The 18616-nt window shown below is 40.8% G+C and overlaps 1 protein-coding gene across 2 annotated transcripts in view; it reads right to left on the reverse strand.

Annotated features, from left to right (window-relative positions):
* Positions 1–16133: 16133 nt before the first annotated feature.
* Positions 16134–18616, reverse strand: part of ARMC1 (armadillo repeat containing 1) — a 35093-nt gene continuing 32610 nt past the window's right edge. For both annotated transcript variants that reach the window (XM_033071959.2, XM_033071950.2), the window contains exon 7: positions 16134–18406. In XM_033071959.2, coding sequence (XP_032927850.1) covers positions 18215–18406 — 192 coding nt within the window. In that variant the 3' untranslated portion in view covers positions 16134–18214. The remainder of the gene's footprint in view (positions 18407–18616) is intronic.

Here is an 18616-nt window from a genome sequence, read left to right on the forward strand (position 1 = left end):
GCTTATTAATATGCTGTCACCAGCAAGACACAAATGTGCAACTAAATACTTATGCATCTCCCCCAGATGCAAATATATCTGTAAGAGCCATCACTGATGTGTTAGAGACCTCTAGAGCTGTAGCTCTTCTCATGAAACTACAGTTGCTGATGTTATCAATTATTTTATTAGGGCTGTGGCTCAGGTATACAATATCAAGATACAATTTTAAAAACTAAACAAACAAAAAGACCCTATAATAAAACAAACAAACTCACTAACTAAAAAATAAGAGGTCCCTTGCAGAATTGTCAAAATATCTTCAATACACAATCACAAAGTGCTCAACACTCCAAAATGGTTTCAGTATCTTTAGACACTTGCTTGAAACAGGGGGATATGAGCCTTCAGAAGCGCCCTGATGTCATGCAGAGGACATGGCACCACTGCTAGACAAAGAGAGAAGTGTCAGTGTTGTGTACTGGCACCCAGAAAAGTAACTTCTACATAAACATCACAGCCATAGGACAACCAAAATCAGGAATTCAGTGTGTCTTTAACCATCCATTCATTTATCTGGCTCCCATCTATCTATACCATGGGACTTGCAAGGTCTGCAAGGAGGATCTAGGATAGCTGGGAGTGAAGCAAGACACACACTTCTCCTTACCCTTCAGAGCTATATCTATGTTTCTAACTTAAGAAAATAAATTTATTACTCCAACACTCTCCAGTGACTATATGCACCCTCCTATGCAGTTACCTTTTGTAGTTGTGTTAATGACACACTAATATTCTGAGAATTTCTTTCATCTAGGCACACAGTTATCAACAGGACTGCCTAGTGCTATGCCATGCTCCATTGCTGCCACCTCCTTCCTCTTCACCTCAGGGCTGTGAAGAGACCTTATCTCCCAGCAACCTCAAAAAGTTAATGCTGGTCACACAATCAAAACTAACACAGGACTATCCATTTGTTCACCTGTGGATGGAAATGGAAACTCATACAGAAGAGCAGATAAAATTTGGACAAAACATTTGCCAATCATCTCATGTTTTTAAAAATGCTATTATTTATTACATGTAAACCATTCCTATCAAAAACTCATAAAAATCACCTTAGGTTATTCTTAAGTACATTTTAAATCACCACTATGGGCCAAGCCATCCTCAATTAAATCTCACCAACAATTGCATCCTAATGATTGGAGGGTTAAATACTGAATCACAGAACCACAGAATGGGTCAGTTTGGAAGGGACCACAGTGGGTCATCTGGTCCAACCTCCCTGCTCAGGCAGGGTCATCCCAGAGCACATGGAACAGGATTGCATCCAGATGGTTCCTGAATATGGGCTGTGAGGGAGACTGCACAACTTTTCTGTTCCAGTGCAGTCACCCACATAGTAAAGAGGCTCCCAATATTCCAGTGGAACTTTCTGCATCAGTTTTTGCCCATTGCCTCTTGTCCTAATTGTTTGGCACCACCAAGAACCTGGATCCATCCTCTTGACATTCCCCATTCCAACACTTATGTACTGATGAGGACCTCCCTCAGTTGTCTCTTCCCAAGACTGAATAGGCCCAGCCCCCTCAGCCTTTCCTCATAAGACAGATGCTCCAGAGCCTTTATTCATCTTTGGAGCTCTGTGTTTCTCTTGCACAGAGGAGCCCAGAACTGGACACAGCACTCCAGATGTGCCTCACCAGGGCTGAGTAGGACAATCACCAGCCACTTCAGACCACTTACGTGAGTGGGGTTCTTGCCTGAACAAGGTGTGAGCAAAGAGATCAAGACTTGACTGTGGTTATGAAGGCAAACATGCTATTCCAGTCACACATAACATAAACTTCTAAACTAAATGTATCCAGGGAGCTATCAAAAAGATTCATTTTTGTAATATGGATGTTTTTCCAAGAAAACTCTCGACCATAATTGGTACCAAGATGTGGGCTTGGCAGGTGTATAGAAAACTTCAATTTTTGTCTCTTAATACATGGTACTAGAGATGGGAAACATTTTTGCCTTCATACAGGACCCAGATGGCAAACTGTGAAAGCTTAATTTCAAGAGCATTCAGGCTGACAGCTCTACAAGCAGCTAGCTGAATTTAACTTATGTGATTATGACACATGCACAGGACTCTTCAACCAAGTGGTCCAACACTCCACCTATTAGAGGCACGGCTATGGGATCTGTGTGTGCTGCATCAAAGCCTTTACTCTGCAGAACAGGTCTGGATTGCTACACTAGGAATCACACGTGCACATCCATACAACTTACTTCCATGGCCTAGCTTGTCAACCAGGATATTGGTTCTATTTCTGTTTTTGTAAAGGGTAATGAAGTCTAAACCTGAAGGGTTTCACTTGTGTTATGCCTTACCCAACTCCATGCTGGCACACCACCTACTGACAGCCTAGCGTTGCTTTCCGTGTTTATTAAAATCCTGTCCCTACGTGAGCCCAAGACCTCTGACCCTTTGATGTATGGCTGTGCAAGCCAGAGCAACAGCATTTGTCAAGAGTCTAAAAAGAGAAGGCATTGAGAGAAAGGGTCTCCAGGCCACTGGTGGTATATTGATAAAAATTAATAAGCTCAACTGTTCAGCATTTCAAGCCAAGCAGTGGGAAACGAATTGTCTCCCAGTCGAATGAGAAGTAAGCAGTCAGACAGCTTATCAGCAAGCAGTTAATGAGACTCTGGTATTCTGAGAATCTCTTTCATCCAGGCACAAAGTTAGCAAAAGGAGTAATAATTGTATGGTAATATCCCATCCTCTGTTTCAGGCATCTCCTTGTCTCCCAAGCACAAAGTTCAGTTTAAGTTTCTTTTGATTCCACATTATTTTAAGGTGTTAGTGTATTTCAATGGTTGCAGATATGCAGTTGGACTGTGATACATTGAACAGAAATGTATTAAAGCACCACCTTTTATATTTTCTGACATTTCTTTGTATACTCTTACTGCATGGTTCCTTAAGGCTGAACTTCCTGGCACTATTTTTGGCAATGTTTGATATTCTTTTCCATGTATTTACTTTGAAAAGTAGCACCCTTATACCTCACAGGCTATTCTAAGAGAAAACCACAACAAAATAGTTGATTCTGATAGTGAAGTTAAGCATGTCTAGAGAGAATTGACACCAACTAATGAACCCCCCTTTCTACAACTTGCAGCTAGCTGACTGTACATTAAGTTAACCAAGCATTCCTGAACTTAGTAATGCTGGGATTTGACAGACACTTCACGTCATCCTATCATCTTTAACACTACTTGAGGTATCCTGACCACTGACTTTGCCTCCTTCAGCAACCCAGTGGTAGCTACTCATCTCTATTTCCCCCTGACTTCTCATGGCACCTTGATTTCCAGATCTCAGCCCATCTTTTTTACCTTAACTCACAAGAATACCTTAAAAACACTGTTTCTGGAACTTTTGGTGCAAGGAACACGAGTGATAAAAAAGGAGGGAGAAGCTATTACATGTCTGACTGAAGAGCTGTGTGATCATCCTCCTTTTCCTCTGCTCACAACATGAAGAGTACACAGTCACATCAATGGAATTCATGTTTCTCAGTGCCAAGATCATCATTTGCTCGTTAGACACTAAATAGACATTTAGGATAACAAAGGAAGTGATATTTCCTATGGAGGTTGCTAGTGTTGCAGTCTCTTAAAAAGATTAGTCTCTGGAAGTATCTGGTGTGTCTAATCATCTCAAGGGTCAATTGGAAAGAAGATTAAGACTGGTCTGATCCAATTAACAGGGATTTGAGAAAGAAACAAAAAAAAAGTTGTAGATTGACGTTTAATAAATCCTCAGGCACAAGTCTGAGGAATTGATACAGGATCTGCAGAGCTGTACAACTGTGTGTTCATTTTGGTATGTGTGGTCTTAATGAGATCACGCTGCTGCAAGGGGCTTTGCCCTCCAACTGATGTTTCCCTGTTTGGTGTGTGTAGCTCAGCTGAGATGGCACAGGGCATCCAACTCCCTCTGCAGCCACATCCAGCCTGGACCACCATCATTAACCACTCTGGGGCAAAACCCGATGCCTTAATTTGCCTGGCTTAGGGTTAAAGTGTGAAACATTGGATGAGTTCCATAAGTCACACAGGTACAGCAGGGAGCATAGCCCTGGGATCACCAATAAAAAAATCACTGTCCACAATGAAGACTTTTCTACCTGGAGACAGAAGAAGCAATAAGAGTTAATCCTAAAGTAATATCACAAAGACCATCAGGAAATGGGCATGAGTTTCTATTGCACAAAGGTATTTGTAGGAAAAGCACGCTCTTTATCTCAGTTTTAAGTGTTGCCACTAAAATTCCATGAAATCTAACTGCAACAATTAAACTAATGAAGATCCAGCAGACGTTGGATCTGTGATATTTTATAGCATTATTTTAATTGGGGAAAGAATCCAGTTTTGCTAAAATATTAATGTAAGCATGCTCATTTTGCTTCTGGATTCACAAAATGCCTCTCTTCAATAGCTTGTTCCTGTTTCCAGTTCCCACTGTTGCTTCTTCATCATACTAGTAAGACAGCAAGAGGGAAAAACAAAGGACTAATAGTCTTTGTGCAGTGAACTGTTGAATGTAGGCTGTGAAGAGGACAACACAGAGCCTGACATGAACACATTTTTTCCTCTATGAGTGCACCTTGGAAACATGTCCAGTTGAAGCCAAATTGAGTTCAGACCCCCCAAATTTCCTTTTGATTATGTCTATCCTGTATGAACGAAAGTCACAGGAGACTTTCCAAGTTTTGAGTTTCAAACTGCAAATCTCATTTTGGCCAAAATGCTCCATAGTAAATTGGGAGGTTTTCATATAGCAACTATGTTTGACTTACTATGAAAAGATAAAAAAAATCTCAAGTTTTGCACTCAGCCTAAATCATGGGACCACAACCATCTAGGCTTGTCATGAGACCTTGCCATTTGGAACATTTCTAAAGGCCTAGAGAAAATTCTTATTTCTGACTGACTGTCAAGAGGAGTTCTCTTTTCTGTCCCCACAACAGAAACCTCAAACTCCGTCCTTTCTATAACAAGCAATCCTCTGCTGTTTTTTTTTTTCTGAATCACTCTGCTATATGTGCCTCTCTCCTGTTATACATCTGTTGTGGCACAAGCTCATTTCCCCACTGTCATTTTCTGAGTCAGTATTTGTACTTCTGTCTCATATTATGAAGAAAACATCTCTAGTGGCACTACATTTTAATTGGTATGAAAATATTTGGTAGCATAGTCAGTAACACCCACAACTTTCACTTATTGCTTCTCTCTCTCTATGGAATACTGGCATCATCATCCACTTTTAAATAGCATTATTCAATCCCTTTTTTTTTAATTTCACTGATGGGACTCTTAGTTTTAAGCAGTCCATTCTACTCATATGTCAGACTTTTTCAAGGAAGTATCCTAGAGACATGAGAAGGGAATTTAATCATGACACAAACATCAGTAGACTTTACACCAACATCTTCAGCTGCACTTACAACCAGAGCCTGACACAAGGCCAGATAGGACTATGAAACAAAGTTATTCCTGAAATTTCTGTGGGCAGGTTTTCCTGGTCAGCAGCTGTGGCCACAGACCAAGCTGAGTTCTGCTGGAAAGGTCCCATGAGTGAAATAACCATGACCATGTATCCTGTGTGTTACACACTGCTAGAATATCAAAGTCTTTACACCTGCAGCAATTTTATGAAATTTTACTTGTATGTGACATAGGGTATGGTAATGAATATGTGGGTGGCAGGAGGAAGTCTATAAACAGACTGCTGTCTATTCAGAAACATTCAGGTAACAAGAAGAGCCTTTTGAAAGAATACGCACAACATTTCTCTCTCCTACACGCACATGCATCCATACCCACCAAGTCAACCGATCTTCCAGAAATACATTTTAAATAAGGTCTACAACAGGAAAAAATCATTGTCTCTACTTTCTGTCCCTTGGAATAAAGTGCATACAGGGCATTGTGAAAAAGATATTCTAGGTTCTAAGTTAAAATGACTTTTTGTGCCCCTTCTGTATTGATCGTCTCCACAGCAGTGGCACTAATTTCCTCTAAAGTCACAGTTAATTCCTCTATTTTTTAGAAGCTAAGCCAAACTGAGTGGAAGGGCATTGCTTCCTAAAGAAGATGCTTGGGCCTCAAATTTTGGCTGCATTAACCTGGGCCTAACTTCATTTACAGTAGCACAGCTAAAGGGTGCAGACCTCTCCTTTGCCTCACTCAACCTTGCACATACCCATGGGCCAACCCCACAGCCACAGCAGCCAGGAAGCTCTTGTGCTGCCAGCACCATCCTTGCAGAGGAATCAGCTCTCTCTAGGAAGGGAGGAGCCAGGCTGCCATCCCTGCTCACAGCGCTGAATGAGGCACAACACGGTCCAAAAGAAAAATAAACACACGCAAAACCTCAGCCACTTCCAGGAAACACTTTTTTGTGCTTCACACTAATTCCTCATTTAAATGGACATTTTTCCAACATGTATCACCATGTGGAAGACCAGAATAGATGAAGAAGAGGAGCACTGCTCACATTCCTGTGTTTTATAGTCAGCCAGAGGTAAGGACAGTGATGGGGCATAGGGTGAAAACGTGTTACAGCAGCCTTAGCCATGTGCTGGGCAGCTCTGAGAGCCAACTCAGCCTCTGTGACTGTTCATGCACACTAAACTCACAAACCTACAAACCTACAAACTCCTTGGCAATACCTGGGGCCTGGCTCAAATGTGGGTCTGGAGGTCGAAACAAAAGGGACATCCCTTGCTCTGGAACCAAAGCATGGCCTAGAAGGAGGCATTTATTTGCAAAGAACCTGGGCTGAATTCTGATTTGTGCTACATTTGGGATAAAACTAGGATTAAGTTATCCTGTGCTGTCAGGTAGATCAGCTCAGGACTTCTGTCACTCAAGCAGGTGGTACATAGAGCATAAATCTGCAGATATTTACACACAGACATACAAAACCCACTATCCATTCCATTTCATGGGTCATTAAGAGTGTCTGTAGCGCTTTATATGCAGTTATGAATAAATTAATTGTAAAATATAAACAGCGGTCTTTATTTAGAGACAAAACTCACTTCTGGGAGTTTTTCTAAAAAAAACCCAAAAAACAAAAAATAAAATAAAACAAAACGAACCCACACAAAATTAAAAAATTTAAGAAATGTAAGCGTGAGATCCACATGAGAACAAAGAAAGTGTAGTGCTCCATCTATGAAAACCACGCAAAGTTCGGCAGAAAAGTGAAAGAATGCAGTTTAAAGAAAGAGACGAACAAACAAACAAAATCCCAAAGGAGTCAAAGATGGGAAGACACCCAGATCCTCGCACCCCAGCCGGGAAGGCGCTGGAGCCGCGGTGCCAGCATCGCCCGGCGGGCTGCCCGCTCTCTCGCTGTCTCCCATCCTCGTTCCCCGTTCCCGTTCCCATTCCCGTTCCTCCCGGCCATCGGCACGTCCATGCTGCCATCTAGTGCTGCCGCCCCGCTGCGCACCCGGCACCGCCCGCGGAGCCGCAACAGGTGCGGGACGGACGGGACCGCGCCGCGGGACCGACACCGGGGCTGCGGGACCGACACCGGGGGGAAACGAGCCGGGGAAGGGTCCGGAGCTCGTTGGACCCACAAATCCGGTGAGGAGTAGCTGAGGGAGCTGGGAGTGTTCAGCCTAGAGAAAAGGATGCTCAGGGGTGACCTTATTGCTCCGTACAACTCCTTAAAGAAAGTTGTAGCTGGGGGGAGGTTCAGCCTCTTCTCGCAGGCAATTAGAGAGCACAAGAGGTCACAGTCTTAAGCTGCACTTCTGGGTAAACGCTAGGAAGAAATTCTTCAGAGAAAGAGTGATAAGATACTGGAATGGGCTGCCCAGGGAGGTGGTGGAGTCACCATCCCTGAAGGTGTTTAAGGAAAGACTGGACATGGCACTTTGCCATGGTCTATTTGACAAGGTGGTGTTCAGTCATAGATTGGACTCAGCGACCTCAGAGGTCTTTTCCAACTTAGTTATATTCTTGCTGAATGTGCAGAAGGGGTTGAAACCCCTTTCAAGCCCAACAGGATGACAGAACATCTTCCCAGAGCTGGCAGGAGTAACTGCCAGCCAAGGAGAACAGCCCTCAGCGGCATCGCTGAAGCCCAGGATAAAACTCTGGTGTTTGACATGGGTCCACGAAGTAATGGGAGTGGGCACAGGCAGCAGTAACCAAACGATGTGCAAACACCTGAGACACAATACAAGTGCAATTTCTTCCAAAAGTTTCTTCCCACGCAACAGAAGAACAGCGTGGCCATGCAGTCTTTTCAGGATTTTAGAACTCTAAAGGCTCAGTTAACTCTGTGTTGCTGTAAGCATCTGTTTATATGGGGAGTCAGCCAGTCCCTCCTTCCCATTGCCCCTTCACACAGCAGGTTTAGCATGGTTGAGGAGATGGAGCATTAGCCAAGCCAGCACCACAGATCCAGAGGCTGGAAGAGGAGGTGGGGAGAGTTTTCCCTTTGCATCAGAAGTGCCCTTTAGAAGTGCCTCTTTAGAACTTTCATAACATCTACACAGTCATCAATCACTAAGTAGCAGCTTGGAGAATAAGGCCAGCCAGCAACTACCAAGAATACCTGAACTGGTGGTAGCAGAAGTCCGGGAGTCCCTCCTGCCTGCACTGGAGAGTTGCACAAGCAGCCACCCAGGCCCCTGGAGGAGGAGAGGCCAATACTTTCGAACAGAGAATAAAGGAGTTCCTGATATCCCACATCTTCATTTATACAAGAAGCATCCAGGACGGGAGGCGATACAGCTTCTCTTCATAATCACCACATCCCAGAGACAATTTCTGTGATTTCAAAATATGTGTGGGGTGAGATTTACTAACAGCCCCCTTGTATCTTGGTCCAGTGCTGCTCAGTCAAGTCCCTCCGACTCGATTCAAACACTCCACTTTACCAAATCCCAAAAGAGCAGAAACTCTCTGCCCTGTCATCCTGCTTTGCCTGGTTGAAAAGTGAGATGTAGAGTTATGGCAAGCAAAGCAGGCAAAAGAAAACAAAGCAAAACATAAACAATCCAGATAACTCTGTTCAAAACACCAAGCCAGGGAAACAGGAATAAGTGGCATGAAACAGCAGAAGGAAGCTGAGGTCAGTGGGGAATTAGCAAAGAAGGGTGAAAAATTGTTTTAACTTTTTGGTTTGTTTTGTTTTTCTGATGCAAAGCCCTAATTTGTAAGGAAAGCAATTCTACAAAGTCTCAATTTTCATTAAAGAACAAGCATCCCTAATCCTCACAGCTGCAGAAACGAAGGGGAAAAAAATTGGAACCACAGTCCAGCATACTCAAACAGCAGGATAAAACAAGCAAGAAACAAAATTAATGGGTTTGAATCCTCAGGGAATTTAAGTCCAGTTTCTTGTGGGAACTACATTTCCATATTTAGTATTATAAGGACTGAATGGATGAAAGACTACCATGATGATGACAACAGGAGTATTGTAATAAGAGCAAAAGCAGGGAACAAAGTATGCACTAAAAGGCTTGTACAAAAGTAAAATACTTACTTGCTTAAGGGACTCACACTTTGCTGATAGATGCACCAGGACTGGAACTCCTGACATCCCTGGACTTTTTTTCTTTTTCTATGAAGGGAACTGTTAATTTTAAGTGTCTGGAGTTAGGGTCCTGGAGAATAAGAAGCTCAGGTCATAGAACCCTAACCAATTTCCCTGTTTCATGCTGATCAAGCCAGCATTTTGCAGGATGGCCCAGCAAAGAGCATTGCACAATTTTGGTGAGTGTCTGGCTTGGTGAACAGCTCTCCCCTTGGCAGGTGACAAATTTGGTTCTTAGTTTTGCCTTTTGATGCCTCACACAGCAACTTTCTTTGTTTAAACAGATACTCTCATCCATTTTATATTATTTCATAATTCTCTAGTTAAGACAGTGGAGGCCCTTGGTTATGCTGGAATTCAGTTACCTTGTAGGACAATCCTAGTAGTACTGCACTTTGCTATAGAAAAAAGGAAATCTCCTTTATGGAGGCCAGAACTGGTTATTTCTTAAAAGCTGGTGCAAGGAGCAATTATCAGTAACTTTCTTCAGATTTATAACTTTTGCCTGCCAGATTTAAGGGCCAGCCTCAGAAAAATATGAAGGAAATATGTTCCTGCCAAGACACTATTATTAGAAAAAACTATTCATGGAAGAGCCATTGTTTTGGGGTATTACTGTGGCAAACTGCTACTGATAATCAATAAGAGACTTATAACAGCTTTGTCTTAGGAAAGGGATATCACATCTCCCATGGATGAAACAAAAACATTTTTGCATCATTTATTCCTATCAAAGAAAGTTTCCCACTAGTAGCAGTGGAAGATGTTGATCAGCTCACAGACTTCTTTAAAATCAGCTTAAGGACAACATTGCAATCACAACAGCATTATGTGGGGGCATTTTTGTCAGCATTGACAATTTTTATCCTGTACAAATGGTGGTGTTTAACAAAGACATATGTTTACACAGATGGAGGAGGGAGGTTGTAGTAATGGTGTGATTGAAAGTAAATTGGATTGGTTGAGTAGCTGATGCCAGCTGCCGTTTAAGTCTAGGAGTAGGTGGGTACTCGAGATGGGCTGTAGTCACTGGGACCAGATATTGGAAGTTTGCTGGGTACCTCATAATCTATTTAGATGATCCTAAACCCATCACTCATCAGCTGAGAGCTGGCTCAGGGTTTGGGATTCAGGATTCAATAAGGCATTTTGGGTTTGGGTGCTCCTATCCTGAAGGAAGAAATGGCTTTTCTATACATAACATCTCTTTGGAGGAAGGCACACAGCACATAATGAAGGCTAAACTTAAGTATTCTTACAGCTCTCCAAAAGGAGAATTTATTTAAAGACCACCCTCTCTCTCTTGCCCAATGGTGACTGACTGTCCAGCAAGCCAGACACACAGACAACTGTATTGTTGTTTAGCCAGAAGAGCACGACATTGACCTTGCAGAAGAAACTCTGGTCCTAGAGCGCTAATGTGTTGGCTGGTCAAAAAAGGGTTTCTAAAGATAGAAGCTCGCTTTTAGAATTTGCATCTTTATGAGCTACTACTGCTGGAATATTGAAGTACCTCAGAGCTAATGGGAATGACAACTTCTTCCACTTAGTGCTGGTCTCACATGAGCACAGGGTCTGCTCTTCCTCACATCTCTGTTTACAAACCCTACTGCAATCTAGTGGTGTTGGGATGAGGAACAGAAAAGGACCAGGAAGGGCTGGGCTACATTCAAGGTTTCATTTCATTTTGTGGTGTTAGGTTTTTTCCTTCTCTTCTTCCTACTCAATTAATTTAAATGATGCGGGAAACTCTTACACATTCAGGGTCTTCACAAATGATAGTCAGGTGTAGTTCTTGCTGTAGTTAACCAGATATCCATCCATTCTACAGACAGGTCTGCATCATGTTTCCCTATGTATACTATGAACAGTGTCTCAAAAAAGTATTTTTTAAAATTTAGACACATTATAATTTTTTAAATTTCTAAAGCTATTTTTGGTGCTTTACCCTAATAACTATCATTTCCTTTTTTAAATTTTGCAATAAAATCATAAACCCTTGATTCATTGAATTGCAGCTGACTATTTAGCTTTACCAGCATCAGGTTCATTATACTGGGGGTGGTGTGTGTGTAAGGCTGAAGAAAAAGGAAAACAGTACAATATGGCATTCTTAACTTCTTTAGCCAGCCACACAAATATGAACCACAAACATAATATATTAGAGAGGGTGTGACTTCTGAGACACCCCAAGCGAAGAACTAGCCATTGCCAGCTTTCATTTACAGGTTCCTAGCTTTGAAGAGGGTAGCACACACGTATTTGATAACAATCACTGTGAAATTATGTTTCAAGAAGCTGTTTTCACAGTGAAGGCTTTTATACAAAAAAACTATCTACTTTTTTCTTTCTTATAACAAAATATTGCAGAATGGTAGAGAATTTTAATTGTTGAAGCTATAACAGTGAAAAAGGTTTCAAAATCCAGTCATTATTTATTTTATATTTGATTAGTCTGTTGAAAGGTTCGGTTATAACTTCATTTAAACAGCAGGAGTATCCTTCAAGCAGATGTAATTTACTGTTACAAACAGCAATGCATTTTATACACCAGAACCTCTACACATATGGAGAAACAAAAGCAGCTACATTGACTATAACAATAAGATTGCTTCAGCAGCCTAAATGACAGAGTTAATGCTCACCTATGTTAAATGGCTGCTATTTCCCTATTACAGTGGGTGATATATCTTCATTGTTTCAGTAATGTAGCTAACAATTGAGAGTTAAGTAGTAGCCACTCTTCACCTTCAGTAAGCTTCACAGGTATTTTATATGCAAAGAAATAGACTCCTTAAAATATGCCATTTACTACATCCCACTGAATTACAGTGAATAAACAATAATGGTTATTTGCTAAAACATTACAGCACATATTTGTTGTAGCAAAGGCGGTAAAGCCATGAAATCCAAGGACAACGTATAAGCTTCTAGTTTTATACTGAGATTATGAACCTGAATGGCATTATCAATATTGAATGTAGGACTTCCATATGAATGATATAGGGACTTACAATCAAAAATTCATGATGGCATTTTAAGTTTTTATTCAGAAAAAAAATACCTAATCTTGCAGTAATGCAAATTAGATCTTCACCTTTGGACAATATCATGTAAAGCTAAATTAGCACCGCTCCTCTGGCCATAAGAAGCAGCCTTTTGTGGATGAAAGGTCGCTTTGCCTGTGAATTGCCTTCCAGGTTCCTTCCACTCCCTCCAAGCCTCCTCAAAACGAGGACTGCCTGTACTGGAGTATCTTCCTACCCTTTAAAGTTAAATACAAAACAATACACCATGGATACTTGTCCAGGGAGGGAAGCATGGCCAAAAGGTCACACCACAAAAGGGACAGTTTGGTGTGCTATCACTGTCCACCTGTGCTATACACAGGGGCAGGAAGGGAGTTTAACCAAAACATGTGCTTGACAAGTAATTAAAAAGAAACACCACATTTATATAAGATATATAATACTGGGTATTTGGGGAGTCTAGAAAGGAGAAAATACCTCCTTAGAGAACTGTTAAAGATTAAAACCCACTAACAATATTAATTGCTGGAAAGAACACAAATACCACAGTCAGGGTGGTGTTTAACTCCAGGGAAAGCAGCAGATGCCTTGGGCACTTTCTGCAGGCAGCACTGCTGAAATAGACCATGTTGTGCAAATCTTTTGAAATATAACATATGCAAAGGTAGCTGATTTTTTTTAAAAACAATTCAAAAGGGTATTTGTTACCAAAAGTTCTTTGCTACCTAGAAATTCTGTAAATCAGTAAGGACTATTTTGAGATGAAAATAGGCTTTTGACCATGCCTTTCAACATTCTGATGCAGCAAACACATAACTCACTAAGGAAAGTTGCTTGTGACAGGTTTGACTTTCCTACTCCAGCCCAGAGAAGTTGACAGTGCAAAGGTCCCTCTTGAAATGGAAAACATTTCAGTTTATTTATGAAGTGAAGCATGAACTAAGAACCAGAGACAGCTCACAAAATTTTACACTTCCCAGGATTCCTTAGCAATTTGGGTAAACAGATTCTGTTGTGCAGTCTGTAAAATGAGGCCAGTAGAAAAACCCTTTTTTAAAGACCTTGTGTTAGGTATGTTCACGTGTCTGTGGGATCTTAAGTGTGAACAGTGTGCCAGCTGCTCCCCAACTCACCATGGGCTCATGAGGGATCTCACCCTCCCCTTCCACCAGCAAACATCCAGAGGGGCAGCTCCCACGGAGAAGCTGACACAGCAACTCCCTGCACCGCTGGGTTAGCATGCCGTGACCCTAAAGGACCTCCAAGAGAAGAGGTTTGAAACAGCAAAGTATTACCTCAAACAGAACCCCCTTACTTTCTGTATTTAAAGCTAACTCGGTGCTCTGACAGGAAGTTAAAACAAGCTCCTGTCACATGGTGGGTTTGTGGTACTCAGATTCCTATAACTGCTACTTAAAAGACCTTTGTTATGCCAGTCAGACATACTGCCATGCACTGCTAGCACAGAAGTGCTTCTGACATAAGAAGTTTGGTTCCGCTTGTGATTTTATTCCGCTCCTTAGAAACAATAGTCAGAGTAGCATAAGCAGTGCTGGCTGATCAACCTGAACTGAAGCCACTGGGCAAGTATTAAACAGTACAGAAATTATTTAGCAACTAAGTTCTGTATCTTGGTAGCCACAAGAGAGAAAGCTGCTGGGAACTTGATCCAGATAGCAGCCTTCAGATCCTAACATAATAAACAACTTCTACCATGACAACTGGCACAAAAATCTGTTAAAAGTGTGCATCTCCTCTGAGATGTGTTTGTATCTTGAGACTTTAACTGCTTTAAGGGATCTTAATTTATTCCACAGAGGAAGCTCTAACTCCTGCAATCACTTGCATAGTACAACATGCACATAAATGAACAGTAACTTGAGGAAACTTTAAAATAATGTAATTCTGATGTGGCACATGTGTCAGCTTACAGTTAAACCTTGCTCTCCATCTGTTTATCTATATACATGCAAAGTTCTGCAAATTTAAATCAGTTTTTTTCAACCCTATTCAAAACCTGCAATGCAGGCTAGACAAAGACCATTGCCTGCCCTCTGTAAACTACAAATAAGGCAATTTCTTCTTCTAATAGCTTTATACTAAACTTGAGAGCAGGAATCTCAACAGGCAGTCACCCCTGGGGCTAATGAGATGCTATACCTCACTGAGGAGGTCTCCAGTGACCCCTCCACTCATTCCTTTTTGCCAAATCATGTGCTTTCAACTTTTCCTGAAGAATTACAATCAGCATCAGAGATAGGTTCAGACATTATTCTCATCTCTCTCTGTATTCAACCTTAATTTTAATAGACAGGGGTTGTTAACGTTTTAGGAACTCAGAACAATTAGGTACAGACAAACAAGCAGGAAAGACTTTATGATCCAGCCATCTCCCAAAGGAATATGGGAAGGAGTGGTGCTGCTAATTTTTATTAGGTGCGCTTTTAAACCCTGTTAGTTGACAGCTAGAACGTGTTCAGAGGCAAAAAGGCGCACCCACATTTTATTTTATGTTGCAGGCAGTTACAGGAGTACTTCACACCTGCCAGTTTGCATCTGCCTAGGTAGCCAATGTTTTCTTCCAAATTAGCCCCGCACAGTACCCCCCTCACCAGCTTACACAGCCTGTGGCAAAACTCAGCCACATCAGCTATTTTTGTACAGAATAAGCCATAGGTGATTTGGAGTGGGAAAGCCAGAGTATAATGTATTTCACTGTACTGCACAATGCTTACAGTGCTTTGACAGCTTCTCACAGAGGCACAGCTATGAGCCTCAATTTTGCCTCTACCCATCCCATCTGCATTTACTCTTATTATGTGGAGACATGGTAGTGATTATTCCATTATGCTGTACACAGCAATAACCCTAGAACAATTCAGGAGCTTCCACCACGATGTAAGCAGTGACTTCCTTGGCAACTTTGCAATGCAACACCAATGACATGGCTCCCAGTTCAGCTTCTTTTTAAAAGCTTCTAGTTTTGCAGTATTTTTTGATGTTGTATCCTTAGGTCAGAACAAAAGGATTTTCTTATTCTTCACCTGACCCCTGAAAAAAGTACAAGCATAAAATTGATGAGTCTGTGCTATGACTTCCCCCGCTTCCTGTTTTATCAAAGAAATTTCTCCTGAAGTGTTGATTTTTCTTGATTTCCCTAATGAAATATGACCTACATAGCATCAGTCATTAAAAAAAAAAGCTAATGTCTAAAAAGCCCCTTAAGAATGAATTTGAGATAATACCCTCAAGAATCATCTGCTTACTCACTTTTTACAAAAACCTTTGTTTGTAATGTAAGCGTGTTCTACACACATACAAAGGCCCCGCTGTGACATACAACAAAGGACTCACTATGACTGGACATCTGCATTCCTCTCTGTCAAATTATAGATTAATAGACTTCTAAAACCAAAAGTAGCTTAAAAGAATGCCAGAACGCTTAAGAAGGCACCAGATTTTCTTTAGACATTTAAAAAGGCACCAGTCATGCTTTGTTTAGTTATATTATCCTTTATTATTTTACAATGTATTTCAAAAACTTTTACAGATGCCTTAAACTGTTCTACAAGAGCTGCAATACTGTCATAAAAAGCACACCTATAGACCAAATGCACAAACAAACTGTAATACCTACTGGTATTGAACCATTAATATCCAAAGGGTGTAGTCTTTTAGTAAATAGATGTGCAGTAATGCAAATGCAAACAGATGTTAATGCAGAAAAACAAAACTCTGCATTCATGGCTATAGAACAGAGGACTTTTCAAACACATTTGGTACTGTAACATTCTAGACAGCAATATGAATAGCATTACATATTTAAAGCAATACATGCCCTGAAAAGCCTGTATTTTCAATCTGTGCGTGTAAACCTGAATCAAAAATAAACTAGATATATTAAAAAAAATGAGACATCTAGTCTGCCAACAAGATTTTGTTGCCTTTTTTCTCCCCTCTTAGAATGACAATTAACCTGGGTGGGTGAACTCTGACCTCCATTATTATTATCATTTATTATTTTACATTATCATATCCTCAGCATTTCTGTAGTAGTACTGTGACAGCCTGTGAGTTTTTTTATTTATTCCTTGTGCATAGGCACAGGAGAATAACTTTGATGCATTAAATTTCTTTTCTGAGTCTCCTAGTGGTCAATATGATTCGTATTATAACAAATACATTACCACAAAAAAGCACTGTATAATGATGTTTATAACATGTTTTAAAGTTCTCAGCTGTATTTCTCTGGTGCAACAAAGCAGGGGCATCGCAGCTTTCAAGCACTGTGTATTGAATCCCCTCACGCACAGTGTTGACTAACAGCTCAGATATATGTTATTCTCTACCTACAGAAGTTTTGCTTTTATTATCACTTCTGCTCACAGGAATTACTAAGACATCTTTAAACTTATACTGTCTGTAAGTTACAGGGCAAAGCCAATTGTTTGCACATGTTTTTAAGCCAAGCTGATGTATTTTCATGGGAGTCTGAAAGACATTAGGAGGAAACAGTAATTGCATATTGGGATTGTTAGGGGAAAACAAAAAAAAGGTCAAAATTTACGAGTGTGGCACTGCGGCAAAAGAGGCATTCTGTCCTGCTTTATACTTCAAGTTTAAAGTTTTAGTTACCATTAAATATTTCCTAACAGTAAACACCATTTCTTAATCAAATATAGTCTACATTCCTCTATTCTCTGCAGGCAGAGCTGCAATGGGTCATCACTACATTAGACCACAGCTTTTTCTGCTAGTCTTCCCAGCTAGCCTAAACAGCAGTCAGTGGTATTTATTAGTTATATATATATGTATATATATATATATCAGTCAGTCACACCCATCATTACAAATATGTTCTAGTTTATTTACCGTACAATGTATGTATACATATTTGTGTTATTTCAGTCCCTTTTTTCTTATTTTAAGCACTCCAATGGTTAAGGGCAGGCTGGGGAAAAAATCAATATACATACAAGGGTTACACATTTCAAGTCTGTAGTGATTCTAGTTTAACAGCAAAAGGGGGTCCTCGTGTTCATACTGTGAACACGGCTGGCAAAAACAAAGCCTAAAAAAGAGGCAGACTATTTTTTCTCTGGAGTCAAAATCTAGAAAATTGAACAAAACAATGTTAGTCCAAAGGGATGTAGAAATGACCAGGGCATTTCATTCAATGTACAACTGGAGCTATTAAGAATTTTCTTTCACAGAGGCCCTGAGAAGAGTTGAATGGATTCTCTCTGCCATGTGTTTCACGTGAAGTCAAACTTAACTTAAAGCTCTATAGGAATAGCATAAACATTTGGTATATAACAGTGGACCCATTTTTAAAAAGTGAAGCAATAAAATCTACATGAAAAACTAATGAAGGAACAATTTGATTGGAGGCCTCCGTCCTTTGACCCCTGCCCTATCAGGCTAAACGTCCAATAAAATGTAAAATGCAGCATACATTTGCTTAATCTAAAATTTTTGTGATGATTTATTGCAAATTGCACTTGGCAGTTCACCACACCAATGGAAAACTGGCCCCCTTGTTGGTTCATTCACACAGTCTTTCAACACCAAATACAAGTCACCAGTAGAAAGATCGTGATAGAAAGTTTGCTGCTGTGCTGAGCCAGCTTGCTGCACCTTCTGGGTGTGACCCAACACGAGACACTGCTTTGTCCTGTTCCTTAGTAGGGCTCTCATCTTCTGGCAAATACTCAGGTAGATCTGTGTTCTGCTCTACTTCCACTGGAGTATCTTGGAACGGAACTAGCATCTGGCAAAACACAACAGATTAAAATTATGTCAAATGTTGTAACTTCAAAGAATGAATAAAAGTACAGTAATTTCACGACTATAAGGCACACCCTTCTGAATAAAATTTTGGCCCGAACCTGGAAGTGCACCTTATAGTGCAGTGCACCTTATATATAGACAAAGTTCGGAAGTTTGCCAACCCAGAAGTGCCAGCTGCGAGCCGCGCAGG

Source organism: Catharus ustulatus, chromosome 1 (genome assembly GCF_009819885.2).
Source record: "Catharus ustulatus isolate bCatUst1 chromosome 1, bCatUst1.pri.v2, whole genome shotgun sequence".
Taxonomy (NCBI): Eukaryota; Metazoa; Chordata; class Aves; order Passeriformes; family Turdidae; genus Catharus; species Catharus ustulatus.